Source organism: Melanotaenia boesemani, chromosome 15 (assembly GCF_017639745.1).
Source record: "Melanotaenia boesemani isolate fMelBoe1 chromosome 15, fMelBoe1.pri, whole genome shotgun sequence".
Classification (NCBI taxonomy): domain Eukaryota; kingdom Metazoa; phylum Chordata; class Actinopteri; order Atheriniformes; family Melanotaeniidae; genus Melanotaenia; species Melanotaenia boesemani.
Genome location: NC_055696.1, coordinates 29,948,236 through 29,974,721, shown reverse-complemented (window position 1 = coordinate 29,974,721; position 26,486 = coordinate 29,948,236). Strand labels below are relative to the sequence as shown.

The 26,486-nt window shown below is 43.7% G+C and overlaps 1 protein-coding gene across 2 annotated transcripts in view; it reads left to right on the top strand.

Annotated features, from left to right (window-relative positions):
* The window catches only part of LOC121654825 (polypeptide N-acetylgalactosaminyltransferase 10-like), a 109,839-nt gene that overhangs the window by 66,354 nt on the left and 16,999 nt on the right, over positions 1-26,486 (top strand). For both annotated transcript variants that reach the window (XM_042009157.1, XM_042009158.1), the window contains 4 exons: positions 9,596-9,781; positions 10,928-11,111; positions 17,658-17,775; positions 23,730-23,837. In XM_042009157.1, the coding sequence (XP_041865091.1) occupies positions 9,596-9,781; positions 10,928-11,111; positions 17,658-17,775; positions 23,730-23,837 (596 nt within the window). The remainder of the gene's footprint in view (positions 1-9,595; positions 9,782-10,927; positions 11,112-17,657; positions 17,776-23,729; positions 23,838-26,486) is intronic.

The following is a 26,486-nucleotide window of genomic DNA, read 5'->3' as shown; positions in this document are numbered from 1 at the left end:
CTGAAAGGGAGGATGCGTGATGGAGTTCACATGAGCAGCTGAATGTTTACCAGGAATAAATTAGCAGCTCGGCTCTGTGGTGCCAAGACTGTTGGGAAGAAATCCAGCACCTCGGGAAGACAGATTTGGATGCCATATTGAATTTACTGTAATTTGAGGTTAATTGAAATGAAAATGTTCTCCTGTACGGAGAAAAATCTGCTGCTGTTTGAGAAGATGAATAAATCTGCTGAGAGGGAACTGAAGACCTGAATACTCGCTCTGACCTCCCACAGATTTTGTGTCTCAGATGAGGACATGATGTCCTGTTGGAGGAAAAGATGGAGCGTTGGGATGATGGTAAATGTGACCCAGACAAGGGTGACGTCTGAGACCTCCTCATGTCCTGGATTTTACTCTCTAATAATGACTAATGTGGTCGCCTACATCAGCCGCCTCTCATTAAAGTGATTTATAATCTCACCATTTTCTTTTTTGCGAAGCTGTATTCCAATTTATTCTGGTCAAATTAACTATTCATAGCTGGATACCACCTCCCCCTCCTTCCTTGTGTCTGACATGCAGATCAACTGTTGGCTTGTTAATCTGGCTGGCCGTCGTTAGGAGGTTATGTAAGAATCAGCTCATGCAGGGCAGAAGTTCAGCCTGAATCAGTCTCCTCGTGTTTCACAGTAATGGGCTGATTTGTCACCATGTTATGAAGGTGAAGTCCTCCTTGTCCTCTTGGAGTGACACTGATCCCATGGAGCCCTCCAGCAATGATTCCCAGCTCATGATTCCCTTCATTTTCTGATATTTAATGTTTATCTTTTAACAGTCTGTGTTTGTGAATGTCGCTCAGTGAGCCATGATGAAGCATCTACTAGAAACACACTGGAGACGTGACGACATCTTGCTGTTAGGAAAATACGAACAATGATCTTTGGAACTGGTTCAGGACACCAACTCTGAACTGAATCTTGTGCCAGGACCCTGTTCAAGGTTTTTAAAAAGTTGTATAAGAACAGGGTCTACTGCCCATCTCCCATCTTCTAAGTGAGTGAAGGGATGGAAGATGTGCACCGTGTTTAGAAATACACTCACTGTCAGCTTTATCAGGTCCACCTTCTAGTATGGGGTTGGACCCCTTTTTCCTTCAAAACTGCCTTCATTGTTGGTGTCATAGATCCAACGAGGTGATGGAAACCTTCCTCAGAGATTTTGCTCCATATTGAGATGACAGCATCACACAGTTGCTGCAGGTTTGTCTGATGCACATCCACGAGAATCTCCACAGAACCTCACCACATCTCCAAGCTGCTTGATTGGATTGAGATTTGGTGACTGTGAAGGCCTTTAAACTCAGTCATGTTCTAGAAAGCAGGTGGAGATGATCTGAGCTTTGTGACATGGTGCATTATCCTGCTAGACGTAGCATCAGAAGATGCTACACTGTGGTCATAAAGGGATGGACATGGTCAGCAAGAATTCTACAAAAATTATTTGGACGAAAACTACAGTCTGTGTTACCTTTACGCTGCAGAACCTCGCCCTTTTAGCTTTTAGCCTTAAAGTAGTATAGAGACACATTAGGGTCCAAATTTATTGTTCCTTCAGCCTTGTCTCTGCTTTCTCTGTATTCCTTTTGTGTCCCTGTTAGTGCTTGGAGCTTGTCCATTCTGATAGCTAACAACCTCACACTTCCTAGCAGAATGTTTGGAAGTTGACAATTTCCTCCTCTTTTCTCTCTTGCTCCTGTCCTGCATTGTCTTTGTTTCCTCTTCTACTGCTGTGGGATTCGGTGTTGTTTATTAATTAGAAAGCTTCATTGGTTGGTCCTGATTCCCATAATAACAGATCTTAAAAGAGCACAGCCTCCAACCCTGTAAAACAAATGTCTTAAAAAAATACCTTGTTGCTGGATTGTCAAAGAAAAAAACTCATCTGTATATAAAAATGAAAGCGGGATGGTCTGACCTGCTACAACTGCTGCCACCTGGCAGCGCCAAACCATGGCTGCAGGACTAAATGCACGAAGGAGCTGATTAAAGTTTAATGTTAACAGGAAGTTGAACAAGTGGACTTGATAAAATGGACGAGAAATGTAAATAACACTATTGTTTGTCATCCATAGGATCCCTAAATATTCCAAAGTGGAGCTGGAATGAATCACAGTTAATGACTGGTGCAGTAAATAATAACTTTCTTGGCTTTTAACCAGAATCTTTATAATTAGGTCTTAAAAGAGTAAGACCACTTCAGACAGGCTGATTCCCAGAGCGGAGATTCCCAGTTAACCAGAGAAAGTCTGATGGACACTTTGATGGACAGCATCCTCACTGTGCTCCTGATTACTGCTCTCCTCTGATTGGCGTTGCTCAGCTTTAATAAAGGCTGATGGGATCTGCTGTTGTCCAAATACTGTTATGTTACGACTCATCTGCAGAAGTGATGATGTTTGACTGGAGGAGATGGGTTGTCATTTACTCAGACTCATTAAAAAAATCATTCACAGGAGAAAGAAAGGGAAGTAGGGAGAGTCAGAAAAAGGCCTGTTGAGGCTTGTTGGGATCAGGACCACCTCAGGAGTTGATGAAGAGGAGCTGAGAGGGAAGATTTAATGGGAGAAAAGGCTTTGGTGTGCAATAATAAAGACATTCTGAGCTGTTCTATCTGCTGCAGTTTAAACTGTGAAGGCGTGAAAGGACGGCTGTTTTTCCTTCATCCCATCCTCGAATAATTCAGAATCCAATTAGTGGCATTGTAGGGGGGTTCCTTTGTGACAGCGGGCCATTTGTAAGAAGCACGATGAAGGACAACTGGCAGAGGTGATATTTTATTAATGTACAACCTGTCTGCCTTCATTCTGATAATAATGGCTCCTTTTTCAGTCTAGAAGGTTTTCATTGTTTAAATTTATGCAAAAACAAAGATGTCAGTGGGAAGATGAAGTCCATTTGGTGCTCCTATTCTTGGAATAATAACTTGTATCTAAAGGCTTCGTGTTCTTCTTTACGGCTGCTGCCAAGAACAATAAGCTCATAACCACATGAAGCCTTACGCTATCACTTAGTTGCAGGATGAAACTGGACCACAGCAGCTCAGACTTGACGCCGTCTGTGGATCATTGCATCAATATTTTAGGGTGTAATCTGGTTAATCACACAGGCTGCCTCACCTTCAGTAATTATCAGGTTGGAAACCGAATGAAAGGATCATACAGATGTTATCGTTTCCCTCGTCTTCATCACCAGTGTTCCTTCTTCCAGACTCTAAACCACAGCAGAACATCAGTTCACCTTTGGACCAGGAAAAATGTAGAGAATGCAGGTTAGCTAGCTGGGAAATAAACCATGAGCCAAAGTGCTGGAAGATCATTCTTAAAGAGATGACGATGTAGCTGGATGGAGATGAAGATGATGGTGTCTAAACTCCAGCATTCACATAAAGTACAAAGGTTAGAGTTGGAGTTCGAGTTGGTGTTGAATACACATCCAGATTGAAGCTTTGGGATTCCCTTTAAGCCTTCACACATCTGCTAGGTAAGGATGAGAGTGAGATTACAGTCGGACTGAAGATCAGGGTTGGGTAATGATGTGGTCTGAGAGGTCAGATTTATAACAGCCGGGTTCAGTCAGGGTTTCTGAGAGGAAAAAGTTCCGGTCCCAAGCATTAAACCCATCATGCTACTCAGTGATGAAACACACACATCACTAAACCTGTAACTCAAAGACGTTTATCACACTTGTATATTTGAAAGCTTCTAGGAGATGTGGACAATGATTAAGTATGACCTTTGGAGTGACCTGTGGTCAGTTTGACTAGGTATTAGAGATAATGGTAGTTCTCTTGAAGAAACAACTTCCTGAGCCAGTGGGTTTTACACCACCCAGGTGTCTTCTCAAGAGTTTCTCCAACCACATGAAGATGTAGAAAACTGTAACAGAGTGAGAATCAGGCGATGGACCACCTTTAATCTGTGACAGCTGAGTGAAAGAAGACAGAAAACATATCATTGATATCAATGTCATTATCAGTTCGATTTATTGATCTACTTATTTATCAATTCCTGACCCACTTTTGTATGAGGACACAAGTATACACCATTCATGTTTCTCCACAGCCAGGTGAGCCAGATGAAGTGGCTCAGACATCTGGTTAGGATGCCTCCTGGATGCCTTCATGGAGTGGTGTTATGGGCATAGCCCATCAAGAGGAGACCCTGGGGAAGACCCAGGACACACTGGAGGGACTATTTCTCTCAGCTGGTCTGAAAACATCTCAGAATTGCCCTGGATGATCAAGAAGAAGTGGCTGGGGAGTGGAAAGTATGAGCTGGAAAGTATGTGGTGTGTGTGACCCAGCCCTGGATAAGCGATGGATGGATGGATGGATGGATGATGCCAGAAGGGCCTTTAATCTAACTTTCTCTTCTTCTTTCATGACTGGTCCCCCTTAATGATTGCGCGTCCGAAATCACTGTCTTTGTTACACCTGATCGATTCCTGTGGCATTCTTCAACGCACCCGCTACGTTTTAACGTCTGGTTAATTCAGTATTCGCTGACTTGCCTGATTGTAACGCTTACCTAGATGACATTATAGTATACACGGATATGTGGGAAGAACACATGTCCATTTTACATGAGGTGTTCGCTCGTCTTGTGAAAGCGTCGCTAACCCTGAATTTAGCTAAGTGTGAGTTTGGGAAAATGACTGACATATTTAGGTAGACAGGTCGGTCAGGGTACAGTGTGCCCTGTTGCAGCAAAGATCGATCCCAAAGCCGACTTCCCTGTCCCAGAAACCCGGAAAGCCTTTAAGACGCTTCCTGGAGATGGCCGGTTTTTGTAGAACCTTTTCTCAGAACTTTGCAACTGTAGTCCACCCTTTGACATCATTGTTAAGCCCAAAAACGAAATTCCTGTGGACCCCTGAATGTCAACTCGCTTTTGAAAGTGCAAAATCACTTTTGGTACATGAGCCGGTTCTTGCTGCACCTGACTTGTCCAAACCATTTAAGCTGGAAATAGACACTAGTGCTGTAGGAGCCAGCACCATACTCCTACTCACCGACAGCAATGGGACTGATCACCCCGTCTGTTATTTCTTGCGGAAATTCCTTCAACACCAAATACATTATTCCACCATCAAAAAGGAAACACTGTTATTGCTTTTGACATGACAACATGTTGATGTTTACGTGGGATCGAGTTCTGAACCCACTCAGGTGTTCGCTGATCACAACCCTCTGGTTTTCCTTACTCACATGTACAACCAGAACCACCACTTAATGTGCTGGGCTCTGATCTTGCAGGAGTACAATCTTAACATTGTTCACAAAAGGTGTGCAGACAACCAATTCGCCGATGCCGTGTCTCGGCATGATGAATGATTGTTCATGTGTGTTTGTATGTTAGGATGTAAGTCTAGAGAAACTGTTAGAGCTTCCATCTTAAGGGTGGGGGTGTTACGGCTCAGGCCTGTCAGCTGCAGTGGTATGTAAATGTGAAATGTGCCATTGCTTGCCGGTGATTGGCCAGGAACCCTTCAGCCTTGATCCCTACCTCCTTGGTCGGATTGGTCGCCGACTTCTCCGCTTCTTCACAGCCAGCCAACCTGGACGTCTGCCCTGCTTTTTAAGGCTGGGAGTAGCTCCAGTAGAGGCAGCTGTGTGCGACTCTGTGACTGCACTTTGTGTGCGTTTGGCTGCGTTGTTACTCTGTGAGGGATTAAGCATAGTTATTTCCAGATAGCATTTGTATGACGGGACTGATAAGACTTTGTATTGTGTAAGAGTTGATGGAGTGCATTTTAGCCTCTTAAAGAAATCTCTTTTCTTGGTTTTGTGTTATTTATTTTTAAGCAGCCATTTTGGGCTTTACCTGTTTCAGGACACTTTAAGTTTTTTTTTTTTTTTTAACAAGTTATATTTTCTATTCGGAGTTTGTAGCAGTACAGATACTTTTGAGGTGTCTTTCTTTTAGACTCCTCCGCCTTGTTTTGTATGTTTTTCGTGATTGTAAATAAATCGGTTATACTTTGAGTATCTGTTCCACTGTCACGAATGGCGGCGGAGGTGAGGACCCAAATGCAGGCAGGAGGCAGAACTGGTGCAGGTAAAAGGTTTATTTCCCAGGAACACAAGACAGGCAACCATAGACGACGGGGATAAACTCCAGAGAACAAAAACCAAACATGACAAAATGAGGATCTGACAATGAATGACTGAAAACCGGGAGTACTTATACACAGAGGGAGTAACAAGACACAGGTGAAGTGGATGACTAATCAGACCAGGTGAACTAACGAGGCAGGAACAGAAAACCACAGGAACACAAGAGGGAAAACCAAGCATGACAAAACTGAAAACTAAAGCATGAACATAAGAACTACAAACCAAGAACATGACCAAACTAATCATGACAAAAACCAAAATCCTAAACAATCAAAACACCCACCAAAACCCAGAAACCGTGACAGAACCCCCCCCTCAAGGGCCGGATACCAGACGGCCCAAACAAAGTCCACAAAAGAGAAAAACCCCAAGCAGGCCACCCAGGGTGGGCGGAGGGGGCCCGGAGGAGGGACCGACCAAAACAAGACAGGCCCCAGGACAAAGTTCAGGGGGAGCCACCTGGAGGCAGAACAGACGGCAGGATTAGGTCAGGAGGCCGGCCGGGGGGCCGGACGGACCGGGGCAGAACCTCCGGAGGACGACCCGGAGGCTGTGCAGACAGCAGGCTCCGGTCAGGAGGCCGGACGAACCGGGGCAGAACCTCCGGCGGACGACCCGGAGGCCGTGCAGACAGCAAGTTCAGTTCAGGCGGCCGGCCAGGGGGCCGGACGGACCGGGGCAGAACCTCCGGAGGACGACCCGGAGGCTGTGAAGACAGCCGAATCTCAGGCGGACGGGCAGGCTTGGGCCAGCGCTCTGGAGGACAAGCAGGCTGGATCACCAGAGGCCGAGCAGGCTTGGACCGTCGCTCTGGAAGACGGGCAGACAGGATCTCTGGCGGCGGACGGGCAGACAGGATCTCTGGCGGCGGACGGGCAGACAGGATCTCTGGCGGCGGACGGGCAGACAGGGTCTCTGTGTTGGGCACCAGTTGCGGGTAGGAGGCGTCTCGACCCGAGACCCCCTCGGAAACAGGAATCAGAAGAGAGGCGTCACCACTGGAGACCCCCTCAGGGACAGGGACCAGAAGAGGAGCGTCACCACTGAAGACCCCCTCAGGAACAGGAATCAGAAGAGAGGCGTCACCACTGGAGACCCCCTCAGGGACAGGGACCAGAAGAGAGGCGTCACCACTGGAGACCCCCTCAGGGACAGGGACCAGAAGAGAGGCGTCACCACTGGAGACCCCCTCAGGGACAGGGACCAGAAGAGAGGCGTCACCACTGGAGACCCCCTCAGGGACAGGGACCAGAAGAGAGGCGTCACCACTGGAGACCCCCTCAGGGACAGGGACCAGAAGAGAGGCGTCACCACTGGAGACCCCCTCAGGGACAGGGACCAGAAGAGAGGCGTCACCACTGGAGACCCCCTCAGGAACTGGGACCAGAAGAGGAGCGTCACCACTGAAGACCCCCTCAGGAACAGGAATCAGAAGAGAGGCGTCACCACTGGAGACCCCCTCAGGGACAGGGACCAGAAGAGAGGCGTCACCACTGGAGACCCCCTCAGGAACTGGGACCAGAAGAGACGGGCAGGACCTGGGCACCGGCGTGGGACGCTGCAGAGCAGGGCAGGACCTCGGAGCCGGCGTCGGACGCTGCGGCGCAGGGCAGGACCTCGGAGCCGGCGTCGGACGCTGCGGCGCAGGGCAGGACCTCGGAGCCGGCGTCGGACGCTGCGGCGCAGGGCAGGACCTCGGAGCCGGCGTCGGACGCTGCGGCGCAGGGCAGGACCTCGGAGCCGGCGTCGGACGCTGCGGAGCAGGGCAGAACCTTGGCGCAGACGTGGGGTGCTGAGGCACTGGAGCAGATCTGGGAGCCGGCGTGGAGATCTGGGGCACTGGAGCAGGAGGCGAAGCTGGAGACGTAGGCCTGGGAGCTGGTGGCGGCAACCGTGACAGTACAGCAGATGGCGTCACCCGAGATGTGGACCGTGGAGCTGGTGTTGACCTCCGAGATGCAGACCGCCCCAGTGGTTTGGGGCTAATCGCCAGTCTGGTTCCCCAGAATGGTGACCGCTCTGGATAATCCTGCGGCTCCCACTCCGTCTCCAGTCCCAGGAGCATTCCCACCAGTTCGCTTGATGTCATGTATTCGAGGGGCTGTCGCCCCTGGTTCCTGGACGTCCTCCTCCTCCTGGACCTTGTGGGAGGAGGATCAGGAAACCACAGGTCTGGCTCCTCCACCGTTGGGAACCAGTCAGCAACCTCAGAACCGTGAAACTGATACCAAGCCATCAAACCTGCTGGGTCCAGTTGTGGTCAGATCCTACTGTCACGAATGGAGGTGAAGGTGAGGACCCAAATGCAGGCAGGAGGCAGAACTGGTGCAGGTAAAAAGGTTTATTACCCAGGAACTCACGACAGGGAACCACAGACACAGGGGATAAACTCCAGAAAACAAAAACCAAACATGACAAAATGAGGATCTGACAATGAATGACTGAAAACCGGGAGTACTTATACACAGAGGGAGTAACAAGACACAGGTGAAGTGGATGACTAATCAGACCAGGTGAACTAACGAGGCAGGAACAGAAAACCACAGGAACACAAGAGGGAAAACCAAGCATGACAAAACTGAAAACTAAAGCATGAACATAAGAACTACAAACCAAGAACATGACCAAACTAATCATGACAAAAACCAAAATCCTAAACAATCAAAACACCCACCAAAACCCAGAAACCGTGACATCCTGAGCTTGTTTTGCTACAGCTGCTCTTGCCCCTACATCTTCGAAGGGGTAACAGTGACATCTTTCCAGGCTCATGTTGAGGCAGACTGATGTGTTGACGTTTCTCTGACTGATTCTCTCTGTAGGTGGTTTTCAGTTCCGGCTGATAAAACTGTCCAGCGTCTCCTTCTGTGTTGTGATTTGTTGTTTTGCTGCTGCTGGAGAAAAACTTCACATCCCAGAAGAACCAGCAGCTGTTAAATAAACTTTATAAGTCTGTCATGTTGGGTAATGTTTGCTCTCACAGTAAACTGGGAAGGTTACTGGAAGACACAACATCTGTAATTCCCTCTTAGGGTATTGTGACATTGGTATAATGATGAGTATCGTAACTTCACAGAAAAAAGCAGATTTTAGCCAGAAGCTTAGTGACTGCACGTTAGGGAGGCTTGATTTCATTCCTTTTTCATACCTTACAGTTGGGTCATTCCTCCTGAGGCCAATAGTTTGTCTAATGACTGCAGAAAATAAGCTGAGGGATGAAGAGTAGGAAGAGGATAAAGATTTTTGTGTCTGGGTTAAAACGTGTGATGACGTAAAGGTCTAAAGGGGAACACATCTTGGATCATGTTGAGGAGGCAGGCGGTTTGGTTCCTCTGTGAACTGATGATGGAGAGTTTTCTAAAACTTTTAATGGCAATCCTGATCATTTTCATTAAACTGCTGATTTTTCCTCATTAATTCTTTTATGTCTTCTCTCCAGAGCACCTAAAGGGGGCACTAGAAGAGTACATGGTACGGCTGCCAAAGGTCCGCATCCTGAGAACCAAGAAAAGGGAAGGTCTGATCCGGACTCGTCTGCTCGGAGCTGGTGCTGCTAGGGGAGAGGTCATCACCTTCCTGGACTCTCACTGTGAGGCCAACGTCAACTGGTTGCCTCCGTTACTGGGTGAGGAAGGCACTTGAGGGTCGCAGTCCACTGATGGGTCAGCATGTGTTCACTGCTGACTGGTTTAATTATCTGCAGTGGTTAGTCATGAACATGATGCGACAGTCTGAGGAACCAGGTAGTCACCAGATTAGACACAATCATTGCAATCTAAATGGTAAATGGTCTGTATTTATACAGAGCTTTACTGTACCTGGAACGATACCCAAAGCACTTTACATTATACATCACATTCCCCCATTCACACACACATTCACACACTGACGCCGGAAGCTGCCATGCAAGGCGCTCGACCACGACCCATCAGGAGAAATTTGGGATTCGGTGTCTTGCCCAAGGACACCTCGACATGAGCTTGACAGGCGGAGGATCGAACCGGCAACCCTCAGGCTACAAGACAACCACTCTACCCAGTGAGCCACGCTGCCCCTGATTGGTTGGTGTTCTGGGTGGAGCGCCACCTTATTTTGGAGTCAGAGACTGTGCTTTCATTTAGGAAATGCAGAGGAGTCTACCACATCCAGAACCAACCTCAGGACAGTACCAGAGTAAAACCGAAGATCATCTCTAAAACTGGCAGGAAATCCACTTCAGCACAGAAGACCTCGACCATCATTACCTGCACCTGGAAGGTGTCCTGGAGAAAATCCTGGAAATAATATTAATCTTTGTTGATGAAACTACTTATAGAAAAGGCTAAAGTGTATTTAAAAGCAAACTGGATGCTTCTCAAATTCAAGTTCAAGCAGATGATTCCAGTGAAAGTCCATACCACAGAGGAGGGAATTTTTCCAGAAGCAGCTCAGCCTCATGATCTATTTCCAGTTCAGTGAAGATAGAACGGTTAAGTTTGTTTTTAAAAGTAAAGTTAGTTTTTCTCTAATTAAGATAAATATTCCCCTAAACCTCATTCTGGTTTACAATAATTATAATATCAGTGCTATGGGTGATGATCAGAAGGAAATCCTTCGAATGGGTGAAGAAGTGGGTGCACTGCAATGTTTTGCTGGTGGACCCAAATTAAAAATTTAGATGTAAGATGTGAAACAAACTGTCCGATGATGTTTAAATAAATCTTTAAATGTTTCCTGACCAGCCTTCACTCAGCAGTTTACCAACATGTCTGCCTCCATCTGCGTCCCTCAGACCGAATCGCCCAGAACAGGAAGACCATTGTCTGCCCCATGATTGATGTCATCGACCACGACAACTTTGGCTATGAGACGCAGGCGGGTGACGCTATGCGGGGGGCGTTTGACTGGGAGATGTACTACAAACGGATCCCCATCCCTGCAGAGCTGCAGAAGGAAGACCCCAGTGAACCCTTTGAGTAAGTGGACTTGTTTCTGACACCTCTCAGGGCCTGAAATTGCTTTTTCAAAACGAGGGGGGGAGAATTTATACACTGGAAGGGGGGTTTTACCAGTGAGCTTAACTACAGGTCTTATGGTGTCGTCTTTCTCTTTTCTTAGACAGCTCTCTGGTCTGAGCTCAGGCTCTTAACCTGCTGATGCTTTTTCTGTCATTTGTACCTGTAACTGCTTGGTGCATTTCTGGCAAACCTTTTTCATTTATTTCTAAAGTGATCCTCCATCTCTTTCATGAATTTAGCCAAATTAGAAAAAATTGTATTAGCCAGTTCATTTAATACTGAAAGCGTTTGGTGACATCATAGAAAAAACAGAACAACAAAAACTAGGTGCCACACATCCTTAAATCGTGGACACGATTACTAATGAACCAAAAATTAAGCTCAGTTACTATTCTGTAGCTACAATCAACATTAAAGTACAACCAAATTATATAATAAATTAAATTTCGTGGCCACAAGTTCCATACGTTAGTAATGCGTGACCATTATTAATTTTTCTTTCTTTCTGTCGGTCTCATCAGACGGGCTCGTCAGTTTTGTGCTATAAAGTTTTAAGAAACATGTTCATTTCGTCTTCAAACTTCAAGTGTCTTCAAGTGCACTTCTGTGTTATTTACTGTTGCTGTGTTAGAAACGGCACTGAAACGACACAACACATTAAATTAAGCGCTTTATGTCACCACTCAAGACACCGATATTCTGAGCCAGGTAGCCTGAAACTTTTATTTGGGCTGATTACCGTTACCAGCACCGCTCGCTCCGATCTTTTCTTCCAATGTTTTTCCCTTAAGACGACTTGAGGTTAGATTTGCGTTTAAACCAGCCGGCTGTGAATGGATCGTCTTACCGGCGGGAAACCCGCTGATATGGTTTGGTTTGCCAGCAGGAGGACGCTGCGACGGCAGAAGGAACTCAGAGAGAGTATGCTGAATCTGTAGAGGGAATCCTCTTCTTCCATTTAGCTTTATGGCTCCGATACAAACGTTCACCTCACATTAGTGTCACACCGCTGTAATTGTATGCAGGAATTTCCACATTAGAAGAATTAATTAATTTGCGGGAATTAATTATTTTGCACATTCATGCAGTGACTTTCAGGCCCTCTCTCTAATGTTCGGTAGGAATGCTGTGTACTGATGTCTAATCATGTTATCAGCACACTTCTACAACATGAGTGGATACCTTTCGTGTGTGTGTGTGTGTGTGTTAGAATCACTAATTTCTTTGTGTATCACTGAACCTTGAAATCCTGGTTATTCTTCTATCAGAGCTGCTCCACACACTGATGTGTGAATTAGAGCTGTAATTGGGCTTTAAAAGTTGGGCCCGACCAAAGTTTTGGATTTTTTTATTAGTTTTAGTTTTTATTAGAATAGAAAAACAGCTGAGGTGAGAACAAGTTTTCATTTAAACACCTCTGGTTTAAGAGAACATTCAGGTAAAAATCTTACATCTGAATAATCTCTATTGTTTCCCACACTGTTAAAACAAAGCTGTTGCTTGGCAACAGATCACCTGCACTGAGAGCACAGACTTCAGGTCAGCTCATTAGCATTTCAAATGAAGCGATGTGCAGCGGCATGTTCAGTTTTTACATGTCATTGTTATAAAGAAAAATAATTCTTGTTATCAGCTGTTAATGTGAAAACATGATGCAGTTCATCAGTCACGGACTTTACTGTAATGCTGTTGTGGTCCAGTAGAATGAGGACAACCATCTTCTTGATTGTAAAAGATCATATGAGATTTATTACATGTGCTGTTCAGGTGAACAGAAACTGTAGATGTTTGACTTCCTGGATGTCATTACAGCAGCTGTGTTCCTGTAACAAGCAATCTAAATGTGAGCAGAAAGACTGTTTAGATGCTTCTAATTTTAATCTTCAGCTGCAGAAGTCTGATAAACATGAAGCTGTTTTTTGCTCTTATCGAGAATGTGCACCTACTTCATCAATGCACAGAATTGTGGGAGTAATTTACCATTTTAGGAGAACCTGCGGTTCAGCAGTGGCTCTCATCATTTTTTTTAATTCGATCTTATTCAGAATTTCTGGCGAGTATCTCATCGTATTTTTTTTTTTTCCCCCAGAGTTATGTCCTCAGCTGCAGCAGCAGCTTCATGATCAGCACACAAATATAAAATTAACCAGCAGATTTTCATCCTCCATTTCAATCTTGGTGCAGAGTAGAGAATACGTTGAATAAACACATCCCAGAGAACAGCAGATTTCTGCAGAAACTTTCCCAGGTGATGAGCTTCTGGCTGACTGTGGGTTGGATATAAAGGACAGATTGGGCTTTAAAGGAGCAGAAGTAAAATGGCTGCATTTATGTGTCAGCTCGATGAACAGGATGATGAGAGAACAGGTGAGGTGGTACACCTGAGAAATCATGTAGAAAGGGTTAGTGGCTACGGACGCAATAAGTACATGATTTTAAATGCAGTGGTACCAATCTGGATGCAACTCCCATGTGCAGATGAGAACATCTCTTTCCTCCACCTATTTGCTCTTTTCAAACATTTCTGAATAGATCTGCCATCAGATCCAGTAAAACTCTTTGTATATTTCGTTTTTTGTAATAAATAAATAAATATACTTTCTCACATTTTGGATTGTCTTCATAATTTAACTGCATCTTTTGAAAGATGTATTAAGTTACTTAATCCTGTATATTTAGACATATGTCTTTATCTTTTATGATGCTCAGAATACATTAATTTATCAAGATTAATCCACACAGATGAACAGATAAATTATTTGATTTAAGAACCAAAATATCAGAACAATATGTGTATAATTAACATGAATTATCAGTATGATGACAGACTGCTAACATACTGTTAACACACCACTAACATACTGCTAACACACCACTAACATACTGCTAACACACCACTAAGATACTGCTAACACACCACTAACATACTGTTAACACACCACTAACATACTGCTAACACACCACTAAGATACTGCTAACACACCACTAACATACTGCTAACACACCACTAACATACTGCTAACACACCACTAAGATACTGCTAACACACCACTAACATACTGCTAACACACCACTAACATACTGCTAACACACCACTAACATACTGCTAACACACCACTAAGATACTGCTAACACACCACTAACATACTGCTAACACACCACTAACATACTGCTAACACACCACTAACATGCTGCTAACACACCACTAACATACTGCTAACACACCACTAACATACTGCTAACACACCACTAACATGCTGCTAACACACCACTAACATACTGCTAACACACCACTAACATACTGCTAACACACCACTAACATACTGCTAACACACCACTAACATACTGCTAACACACCACTAACATACTGCTAACACACCACTAACATACTGTTAACACACCACTAACATACTGCTAACACACCACTAACATACTGCTAACACACTAGTAACATGCTGTTAATACACCGTAAACATACAGCTAACACACCACTAATATGCTGTTAACACACCACTAACATGCTGCTAACACACCGCAAACATACTGCTAACACACCACTAACATGCTGTTAATACACCACTTACATACTGCTAACACACCGCAAACATACTGCTAACACACCACTAATATGCTGTTAACACACCACTAACATGCTGTTAATACACCACTAACACGCTGTTAATACACCACTAACATGCTGTTAATACACCACTTACATGCTGTTAATACACCGCAAACATACTGCTAACACACCACTAATATGCTGTTAACACACCACTAACATGCTGTTAATACACCGCAAACATACTGCCAACACACCACTAATATGCTGTTAACACACCACTAACATGCTGTTAATACACCACTAACACGCTGTTAACACACCGCAAACATACTGCTAACACACCACTAATATGCTGTTAACACACCACTAACATGCTGTTAATACACCGCAAACATACTGCTAACACACCACTAATATGCTGTTAACACACCACTAACATGCTGTTAATACACCGCAAACATACTGCCAACACACCACTAATATGCTGTTAACACACCACTAACATGCTGTTAATACACCGCAAACATACTGCTAACACACTGTGTGTGAAGTCAGACATCCAGCTCTCAGATTCTCTGTCCTCCTGCAGCCACAAACCTTTTTCTTTTATTCTTCCATAACAGTCTGTCTGCTGTGTTTCGTTGTTAACCACTGCAGGGAGTGTGTGTTTGTGTTTACTGTGTTTTTCCAGACAGACTCTGTTTCACTGCCAGGAGCATCAAATTAGTGTGAAAATGTTTAAAGATGTGAGAGAAGAAGCAGCAGAGGGTGAAGGCCGTGAAGCTGGTGTCTCCTTGTTTCTGTTGTTTTCTGTCATTCAGTCTTCTCTGTGTTTCCTTTGCTTCGTGGACGTGGAAGCTCATCCAGTTTGAATTTGTTAAAAGTGTATCTGAAGTCAGAGGGTCTTTTGCTGGTGTTTTTTTTATCTCTATGAGACTGCATTAATCTCATGATTTCTGCTGTTGCTCAGCTGTAGCAGAATCACTGGTCGGCATTTAGTCGTCTTCAGTTGGTTAAGATTCACTTCTAAAGAAATTCTGATGAATGGAATTCATTTTAACAGGACATTGGAGAGGCAGGTTTTCAGCTGCCTTATGTGTAAAGCTCCTCTACTGAACTTTATTAGATTATCTCAGTGTGCCTTCTAACCATGGCTAATCCAGCATCATCTTCATCCTGTCTCTTCTCTGAGATCTCTCCAGCCAGTAAAAGTTAATCTGATGTTGACTTTTGTCACATCTTTCTCCGTCCCTTGCTCTTTATTTTCTTTCCTTCTTCCAATAATGTCATCTTGGGTTTCTTTGATGAATCAGTTGTGGTGACGTTGAAAACAGCCAGTGTGTTGATGTCCAGTTGCTGGTGTGTGACGCACCGCGTAAAACAAAACTCAGCTTCCTGGAAGTAAAATGCTGAGTAGAACAGACTTGTACTGGAAAGATGGAAATCAGTTCCTTGTTATTCAGTCTGAGCGAGGCTGTAGTAAACCAGGATACCACAGATCTGGTGTAGAGTAAATGTGGTGTGTATTAAGGTGCTCTTGTAGCTGACACAGTGAGGTCAGATGCGATGATGTTGCTTCTTTAGTTTATCAGTCAGCAGGTTAAATCATCTGACTCCCATTTGTCTGATTTAATCTTGTGAGGACAAAAAAGCTTCTCTATATTTAAAAGGGCTGAGATTTAACCTGATTATTCTCTAAGCTCATTATCCTCTGTATTTTCAAACAGAAGCAATGAATCATTCTCTATTCTGACTGGAGTGGTATCAGAGAGCTAAGATAAGCCAGGCCTGAATGTTCAGATGACAATCAGTGAAATATGGACTAATGTGGACGACATATTTTCATATATGACATCATGTATTTGAAGGGGAGTGGTAGCCTAGGGGCTACAGAGTTGGGCTTGGGTCTGGAGAACTCGGGTTAGAGTCCCCTGAGTGTCAACAGAGGTGAACCACATTGGGCCCTTGAGCGAGGCCCTTAACCCCTCCCAGCTACTCCCCTAGTGTCGTAAAATTGTTATTTATTCATTAATTTTCTACACCATTTAGTCCAGTTAAGGGTGATGGGGTAGTTATTTGCCATTATCAATAAGTGTTTATGGACCCTTATTAATTGCCAGGCAGAGCTCCTCTCTTTTTTTTTAAAGTTTAAAGACCGTGAGCTCAGAGGTCAGTGTTTTCATGGATAAAATTCATCACCATATCTTCCTCATCTTCCTCCTCCGTACAGACTGACCACACGTGATGTGTAAAACTTATGCCTGTCTCTATAAGATCAGTAAGGGTCTTTGTGGTGGGAGGAGGCTCTCATCCATTTTATTAGCTAAAGCTTCGATACCCGTCTTGGTTACTATAGTGACAGTCATATGTAGTCGTGTTTTCTGACACTTTGGACAGCGATCCCTGTCAGAAGGTGCCAAGACTGTGACACAGTGGTGGTCGCCGCCATTGTTTACGATTGTTTAGATTTTAATGTTGAAACCTGTTGAAGTGTACAACCTGTGTAACACACCACTGTTTCTCCAGGATACACATCAGGTAAACCTGACTGGAGCCAGTCAGGTTTACCTGATGCTCTGCAACTTCATCATCAGGACCTGGTTCTGCTTGGACACAAGATGCTGCTCTTACTGGTGGAATATGTGCATGTGTGATCATAAAATCTGCTTCTGGAATCCAGCTTTCATTTAGCAACAACAACAACCAGCTGTAGTTTTGACTCTATTAAACATGCTGTGACAGAATATTTTACAAACATTTCAACACATTTCAGTTTGCATTCCTTCATATGAAAACATTTTTCTGTATATTATAATAGTGTTCTCTGAAGCTAACCATCTCCATCTGCTTTACTGACATTTCACTGTATGAAACTAGACTAGAATGTCTGTGTAGAGGTGATATGTAAAGATAAATATGGGACTCTGTGCTTTTTCCAGGTCCCCGGTGATGGCAGGAGGACTGTTTGCTGTGGACAGGAAGTGGTTCTGGGAGTTGGGAGGATATGACACGGGTCTGGAGATCTGGGGAGGTGAACAGTACGAGATCTCATTCAAGGTACAAAGACTCAGAGACAGCTGCCAGCTGACAAAGAGCTGCACTGTAAAACAGGACGGACTCATATGTCTCAGATGTGTGTGTGTGTGTTTGCAGTGGTTAAGCGTGTGTCCGGGCTTGTTAGATAACCAATGTGTTGAAATGATCCAACCTGACCACAGAGGTTTTTATCATTGTTTACTTGTAAACATGTCATGTTCCTCTGTTCATGCCTTATTCTTGCTGAATCATTTAACAGAGCACCACTCCTCTGTTGTCCTCTGAATGTGTGGATATCAAGGATGTGCACGACTAGTCAACTAGTGGAAACCATGCACAAAGTCTGCTGCTATTTCTTTGTTTGGAGGAGAGTTATGTTTTATTATTCACAGGCACGCAGAACTGTTTACAACGCTGTGTTAAAACTGTGTGACCCCTTTAAAAGCGAGCTAGAGAGAGAGACATCAGCAGGTCTGGTACACAGCGGGTCTAAGGCTAGGAACACAAAAAGATTATTGAGCTGTTTTTGTCCCGATTTTCCCCCTTCCCAACCAAGGATGGCAAACACTGATTATCTTTAGTCTTAAAAGAGTTTCCTATAAAATGATCATTTGGGCTGAGGAGTGTTAAGACCTAATTTGTCTCAACAATTGGCTCCGAAACAGATCATGACCTACAATCTTAAGTATTGAACATGTTCAATATTTACGACCACACGTGTGTGGAAAGCCAACAACTCCTGAACTGTGACTCTGCAATCACAAGACCACATCATTACTTCATCATGTATGCAGAGGTGTAGTCTACGTGATACGCAGGTATACGCTGTATACTCACTCGAAAAGGTCCCAAATTTCCGTATAACCACTGAAAAATGCGCAGACACGTATCAACATATTTTGTGACATAACTTTCACTTTCCCGGTCATAAATTAGCCACAAAGCCGGCCCGTTTAGACCATGAGGAATTCCGTCAAATGTGACGTTCAGCCGATGCAGAGAGAAAGCAGCTTGGCCGTCTGTCCTGATCCTGACCTGCGTTCCTATCAGCTGGTGGCTGGTTGCTAGACAACCACGAATTAAAGAGTGGCGGATGAGAGGAAGAAGAAGATGCAGGAAAAAAAGAGGAAGAATTTTTTTGGGTGTTACGAGTAGTTAGTGGAGAGGGAACGCGGAGAAAAAAACATGAAAGGAAAACAAAGTCAAATCACACTGTTTCAGTGTGTCAGTGTTTCAGTGAGTGTGTTGCTACTGGTTCTGTTTCCACTATTGATTAGCTGATAATTAGAAAGGGAACCTGATGACTGCGAAGAGGCTGCCACAGCTTCTCCTGACAGGCGGGGAGGAGAGCCTGACGCTGTAGTCCAACCTGGGCCCCTTTCAGAAAGCGGGTTTATGGAAAACTCTGAGATTGGCAGCTCAGAGTTGCGCTTTAAACTCAAGAGTTTGTTGAACCCGCTTTCTGAAACGGGGCCCTGGTGAGTGGAATTCGTGTGTTAAACAGCAGGTGATTGTCACATTAAACTAGCTAACTAAACTGGTGGTTTCATAGAAACTAGGGGAGGTACTGCTGTTCTGTGTGTGTGTGTGTGTGTGTGTGTGTGTGTGTGCGCGTGCGTGCGCACGTGTGCGTGCGTGCTCGTAGAAGAGACTTCGACCTGGCTGGTCTTGTGGAGTGAGAGTCAGGTAGGGGAATTTAAAAACAGGCATCTCTGGTTAGAGTGGAGAAACAGAAAGTTAATGGTAAATGTTGGACAACATTAGAAGCTGGTAGAAACTATTTAAATGTACAAAGTTAACGCTGTATTTGCATGTTATTATAAGACAGATAAGATATAAGATAAGATAAAAGCATCCTGAATCTTATTATAGTTAAATAAAAACAAAGAAAATTCATAGTAATCTTAAATGTCCATTAATTAGGACACCTTGTACACCATCAGATAAATAACTTGTGTATTATGTGTAGTTGTCTCATTATTCAAGCTATTCCAAGAGTGAAATATTTGTCTCTTTATTTTTTCTTGAATTTATATTTATTGAAAATGCATTTGTCTTGTTCTGTCAGTGGCTGTTCGGTGGTTTATGCAGCTGTTAATCAATTCACATCAAACTTTATTTATAAAGCGTTTTTCTTGCCAAAGGCAACAGAAAGTGCTTTACATGATGAAGAAGTATAGTATACCCACTAGAATAAACTAGACTACATCACTGCATGGATGTCCTCTGCCATGCTAGGTGTTGTGCTTTCTGGTTGTTGCCATGGTTCTTCTTCATTTTTGTTCAGTCACGTTGATCCTGCAAGATTTCTGGCTCGGAGGACTAGATTGTAAATTGGTTGCATCTTTGTGTTTGTTGTTCTGTGCGGAGATTATCGGAGGACACCACACACAGTATGATCAGTATTGTTAAATGCCAGATTTTATATCTTCATGTTTAACTAACAGATGAAACATCTCTTCAGATTTAGAAAGTCTTTTGTGTACCAGCCTTTAGTTTGAGCAGGTTGATCTAAGCAGAAACAGTTAGCTGTGTGTGTGAATATTTTCTTTATTTAGCTTCATCCATACACAGATCTGGTTACAGCAGAGACTCATGTCTGCTTCATCGCTGCTGGTTAAGGTGAAGGGAGTTAACCCTGAAGCTTCGGTCCTGGGTGAATCACCTCACTGCTTCCTGATAGAAGTAGGAAAGTAAACCGGGAGTTTTCACTGACAGTGGAAGTAACAGACCAGAGCAGCACAGTTACTAAACCATGACAGAAATGTTGTGTTTCAGGTGCAAAAAGACCAGACGGAAAGACGAAAAGAAATGAGCCGACTGCTCCATATTTAGTTCACCTGGTATAGCAGCCGCTCCAGGCTACAGCCTGTTGACGCAGCCAGACCAGGTTCAGTTCTGACGTCTTCCTGACCCACTTTCTCATCTACCTGCTGTACAAGAAAACTGGAGCCCACACAACGTTAAAAATAAAACTAAAAATAACAAACAACAAAAAAAAAACACTAGTCTGTGGAGCACATATGTTATATAAATAGCATTTTACAGTTTCGCTATGGGAATAAAGTATTTTCAAATTCATTATTGATGATGTCAGGCCTAATTGACTAATCTATTTTAATTGGCCTGAAAATTCAAAATCATTTAAAATCCTCATCTCTAGTAGAGATGTAGAGCTACAAGCTTTCAGGAAGCTGTGCGTATGGAAGACATGTAGGTGTTGGTTTTTAGGATGCAGGTTTCCAGCAGAACTCTGACGACGTGACTGTGTCATGGCTGGTCCCGCTTTAAACTACAGAACCAGTTATCTAACTGCTATGAGTTGTTTGAAATGATAGACATTCACATGTCCCACAACGCTGGGAAGGAATAAAACCCTGAAGTCTCCTGCAGGCTGGTGTTTGTTCACATCTCTTTAAGAAAAAAAACCTACAAGCGGCGTTCCTCATGGAGGTTTCAGCTCTGGAGCCAAATCCCATCTGATGCATGAGCGACTCTCCACATTAATCATCCTCAGAGTTCCAGATTAGATTATGTTTTTGTTTGGTGCTTCAGCATGAATTATTCTGTAACTGCATGACTTGGCTGGCATGTTGATTCGGAGCTCTGGACAGACACAACCGCCGTCACCATAATTGAATTCTGGCTTGAGTGAGTAAGAACTTCTGTCGTCTCACTCAATTAAGTACAAAGAGCTCTGCAGGGGGGTTTGATTGGACCGGATGGATGCTGCACGTCGCTCTGCTCTTCAGCACCGGCCTTCTGTTGGTTAGAATATTTTACATGTGGATCTAATTTCCAGTCAGAAGTCTTTCACTTTCTGCTGCCTATAATAGGAATTCTCTGTCTCATTCAAGAACCAGATAAACTTCTTTACTGAGAACAATTTCTCACAGAAGATCCAGGGCCACTGCTAGCGGTTTGGGTGCCGCTTTATAATATCAACCATCAGTTTGATTTACTCCCCTCTTAAGTCATTAAGGACCAGTGTCCAAGAGGAAAATACAGCTAATAAAACATTATTAATTCTTCATTGATTACATTTTTTTTTTGCTTTTCTTACTTAAATTTCTTAAAGAACTTCAGTCCTGCACAAAACTACCAAACAGTGAAAGAACTTTGAGGACAAATGCAGATTTCTCTTTAAAATCTAATAGTTGTTTTGAAGTTTAATCATGCATTCTGTGAGATTAGTTCATTTTTAAGGAAAAAATGTAAATATTTTAACTGTTTTTTAATTAAATCAGCTACATTATAGGCCTGCATATAAAACAATGTTTGGTAAATAAAAGGTTTGAAGAGACTTTTTTATGAGAAATTGTGCCATGAGCCTAAATGATGATCACATCAAGAAGAAAAATGTTCCCAAATGGACAAAAATACCAATAATGATGAACAAGGTTTAAGGTATTTCAGGTATTTCCTCTCTACAACTAATTTATTTTAACTTACTTTTGAAAAAAAAAGAAGTTTTCATGTGATCATGATCTGGATGCAACAGCTGATTTAGTTCTTCAGGGTCTGCCTGACATGTGTCCATGGTAGTCTTCCGTCTTCATCAGAGGTGTCACTGGATGGTGTGTGACGTGTATAAATCAACTGATGTTCGTTGAGGTGGTGTCAACCTGTCAGTCGGAGTAACAGGCCAACACCACCCAGGCCGATGTTTAGTGACCCGCCAGTACGGCTCATCTGAATGGCAGGTCGATGCAGAGGCCAACGCTGTTGCCTCTGCATCGACCTGTTAGTATTTGACAATTTTATCTTTAATTACTATTGGAGAGCTCCTCACAGAGAGGCACCGGGTAATATCAGAGGGCTTCTGCACCCTGGCAGGACCGAGTTCACCAGCAGGCCTTGATCAGGACACACAGCCTTCTGTTCAGTGGCTCCCAGACTCTGGATCTCTTCCTTTGGACTTAAGATTGGTGAACTCTGTGATCACTTTTAAAAACCAGTTAAAATCTTTTTAAAATCTGCTTTTTCTTCATTTATCTTGTTTTTATGGATTTTTGGCTCCTGTGAAGCATTTTGTGATTTTTTGTAACTTGAAAGGTATTAATAATTATTATATATTATATATTAATAAAGTGTTACTTTAACAAAAAGTTTTTATATCTGTCTTTAAGCTGTAAAAGCTTCATATTTATTAGAAAATAGTCGCATGATGAGATATCAACTGCTCAGCAGGACAGTACATGGAGGACTATTTCTTGGTAATGCAGTGCTGAAATAAATAAGATCTTTCCAGAAGAGTTATTTTGTGGATGACAGCTCAGGTTGCTCCAACATGTATGATGTGTAATGTAGAAATAAGGGTTCAGCATATCAGCTTCCTCCCTCAGCTCCATGACTTTTCAGCTGGTACCATCATCACCACAGTCGGGTGACGTTTAAAGAGGAATGATTGTGTCCTGAGCCTCACTGAACTGTTAGTGCTCGTACTCTGAGCTAAGCAGATTGTACAGGCTGCTTGTCAGAGGGAAGACTTTCCTTCTAATCAGAGCAGCGCTGACATGAAGCTCTTCATCCGTCCTACAGCCTGGTACTGCTGTTTGTAAGCTCTAGTGCAGGGATGAAGAGGGTGAGGAAGACGGTGGTAGGGATTGTTGCAGCTGGTCACACTGCTGTAAGGTCATTCAACTCCAAGATGATGAATCACAGGATCTTCAGCCAGTCAGGACGTCAGAGCTGCAGCAGTCTGAACTTCTCAGATGTAGAGTTGTAATTTTATGATTCTGCGTAACTCTGGTTGGACTTACAGGAACGAGACGAGTTCAGTCACTAAATGTTAAATTATACGGATGACTGGTATTTTCTCTGTTCAACATAACTGATTCGGTGTGAGGTTAATGCCTTATAGTCGGAAGTGTGTAATGGTGTGTAGAAGAAAGTGTCCTATTTCTCACATTGTTCGACTGTCAGCGGACCTTATGTGATGACTGCTGTCTGGTTCTCTGCTCCTGTCTCTGTAGGTGTGGATGTGTGGAGGTCGGATGGAGGATATCCCCTGTTCCCGGGTAGGACACATCTATAGGAAGTACGTCCCTTACAAAGTTCCCGGGGGTGTCAGCTTGGCCAGGGTGAGTATCAGATCGTTTGAAGGCATGTTAATAAACCAGAAACGTCTTCTTCTGATTAAAAGTCAATTAAATGGTTTCAGAAATTCCAAAAACTTCAACTTATTGGTAAAATGTCAGATGATCCTCTCCTACCTGCCCAATACACATTCAGAGTAATGATTATAAGTTTAGTTTGTAGTAGTAGTATCAGATACTAGCCAGTGGGTTGTAGTAGTAGTATCAGATGCTAGCCAGTGGGTTGTAGTAGTAGTATCAGATGCTAGCCAGTGGGTTGTAGTAGTAGTATCAGATGCTAGCCAGTGGGTTGTAGTAGTAGAATCAGATACTAGCCAGTGGGTTGTAGTAGTAGTATCAGATACTAGCCAGTGGGTTGTAGTAGTAGTATCAGATACTAGCCAGTGGGTTGTAGTAGTAGTATCAGATGCTAGCCAGTGGGTTGTAGTAGTAGTATCAGATATTAGCCAGTGGGTTGTAGTAGTAGTATCAGATGCTAGCCAGTGGGTTGTAGTAGTAGTATCAGATACTAGCCAGTGGGTTGTAGTAGTATTATCAGATGCTAGCCAGTGGGTTGTAGTAGTAGTATCAGATGCTAGCCAGTGGGTTGTAGTAGTAGAATCAGATACTAGCCAGTGGGTTGTAGTAGTAGTATCAGATGCTAGCCAGTGGGTTGTAGTAGTAGTATCAGATACTAGCCAGTGGGTTGTAGTAGTAGTATCAGATGCTAGCCAGTGGGTTGTAGTAGTAGTATCAGATACTAGCCAGTGGGTTGTAGTAGTAGTATCAGATACTAGCCAGTGGGTTGTAGTAGTAGTATCAGATGCTAGCCAGTGGGTTGTAGTAGTAGAATCAGATACTAGCCAGTGGGTTGTAGTAGTAGTATCAGATGCTAGCCAGTGGGTTGTAGTAGTAGTATCAGATGCTAGCCAGTGGGTTGTAGTAGTAGAATCAGATACTAGCCAGTGGGTTGTAGTAGTAGTATCAGATGCTAGCCAGTGGGTTGTAGTAGTAGTATCAGATGCTAGCCAGTGGGTTGTAGTAGTAGTATCAGATGCTAGCCAGTGGGTTGTGGTAGTAGTATCAGATACTAGCCAGTGGGTTGTAGTAGTAGTATCAGATGCTAGCCAGTGGGTTGTAGTAGTAGTATCAGATGCTAGCCAGTGGGTTGTAGTAGTAGTATCAGATACTAGCCAGTGGGTTGTGGTAGTAGTATCAGATGCTAGCCAGTGGGTTGTGGTAGTAGTATCAGATGCTAGCCAGTGGGTTGTAGTAGTAGTATCAGATGCTAGCCAGTGGGTTGTGGTAGTAGTATCAGATACCAGCCAGTGGGTTGTAGTAGTAGAATCAGATGCTAGCCAGTGGGTTGTAGTAGTATTATCAGATGCTAGCCAGTGGGTTGTAGTAGTAGTATCAGATGCTAGCCAGTGGGTTGTAGTAGTAGAATCAGATACTAGCCAGTGGGTTGTAGTAGTAGTATCAGATGCTAGCCAGTGGGTTGTAGTAGTAGAATCAGATACTAGCCAGTGGGTTGTAGTAGTAGTATCAGATACTAGCCAGTGGGTTGTAGTAGTAGTATCAGATGCTAGCCAGTGGGTTGTAGTAGTAGTATCAGAAAGGAAAAGTTGATAAAACGTGAACTGAACTTTCCGGCACTAGAAGCTCGACCTTTCAGGTCCCTTTAAACTTTGACTTTTCTTTGTGTGAGTATACCGTTCACACCTAAGTGTAATGAAGGTCACATTGAAATGTTAACGTGAAAGACCAGGCAGAAAAAGCCAGATTTGACCATTAAGACCTGCAGTGTGAACATAGACTGAGACGAGATGACGTACTTCAACTCTGACGTGTGCAGACCATAAACGAAGCCTGTAAAATATTTTGTCCTTTTTGAGTTTGGTTGAAGCTTTAAAATGACTATTTTTGCTCACCTTGAAACATCACCTGATCAGTTATTATATAAGAAAATATATTTTTGATATTTATGAATTTAGTATTTTCCCCTTCCTCATCTAAGGTTTCTTTATTTCTCCCCCCCTCCTAACTCCAGACGGTCTGCTGCTCGGTCTGACACCAGGTCTTCAGTAACGGATTATTTAAGTCCTGTAGAGTCCAACTCCAGCTTGGTTCTGACCTCCTCAGGTCGTCCTACAATTTAACCCTGTTCAGAGTTTCATGTCTTTATTTTTGCTCTTTTTTCTGCTAACATCACATCAGCTTCAAGCCAGAGTATTGAGGTACCTCCCACCCACTACCCGGCGCCATGGTAACAAGATGGTCAGTGTTTTTACCTCACCTGGTGATAATGTTCTGGCTGACGAGTGAATGCTTCAGCTGAAGCGAAAAGAGACACAGCAGAACTGTTTTGGAGGAATTCAGGAACCCGACAGTCAGAAATAGTTTCTAAAATCAAGGTTTGTTAAGAGAATTGAAAGTTTAGGTTCAGAGAACCTGGAAGCAGATCTCTGCTGAGAGCTTTTGTGTGCCGACAGAGAAAAAAAGGTTTCTTGTTTTTGTTAGTGTGCTGGACTAAAAAGGTCATGAACAGAAGAAGTTATCTATCTGGACATTCTGCTCAAACTCCACCTGGAGAGGCGTGTGCAGCGGTAGTCCTGGTGTAGAAAACACAGCAGTGTGTCAGTGGAGCTGCATGAC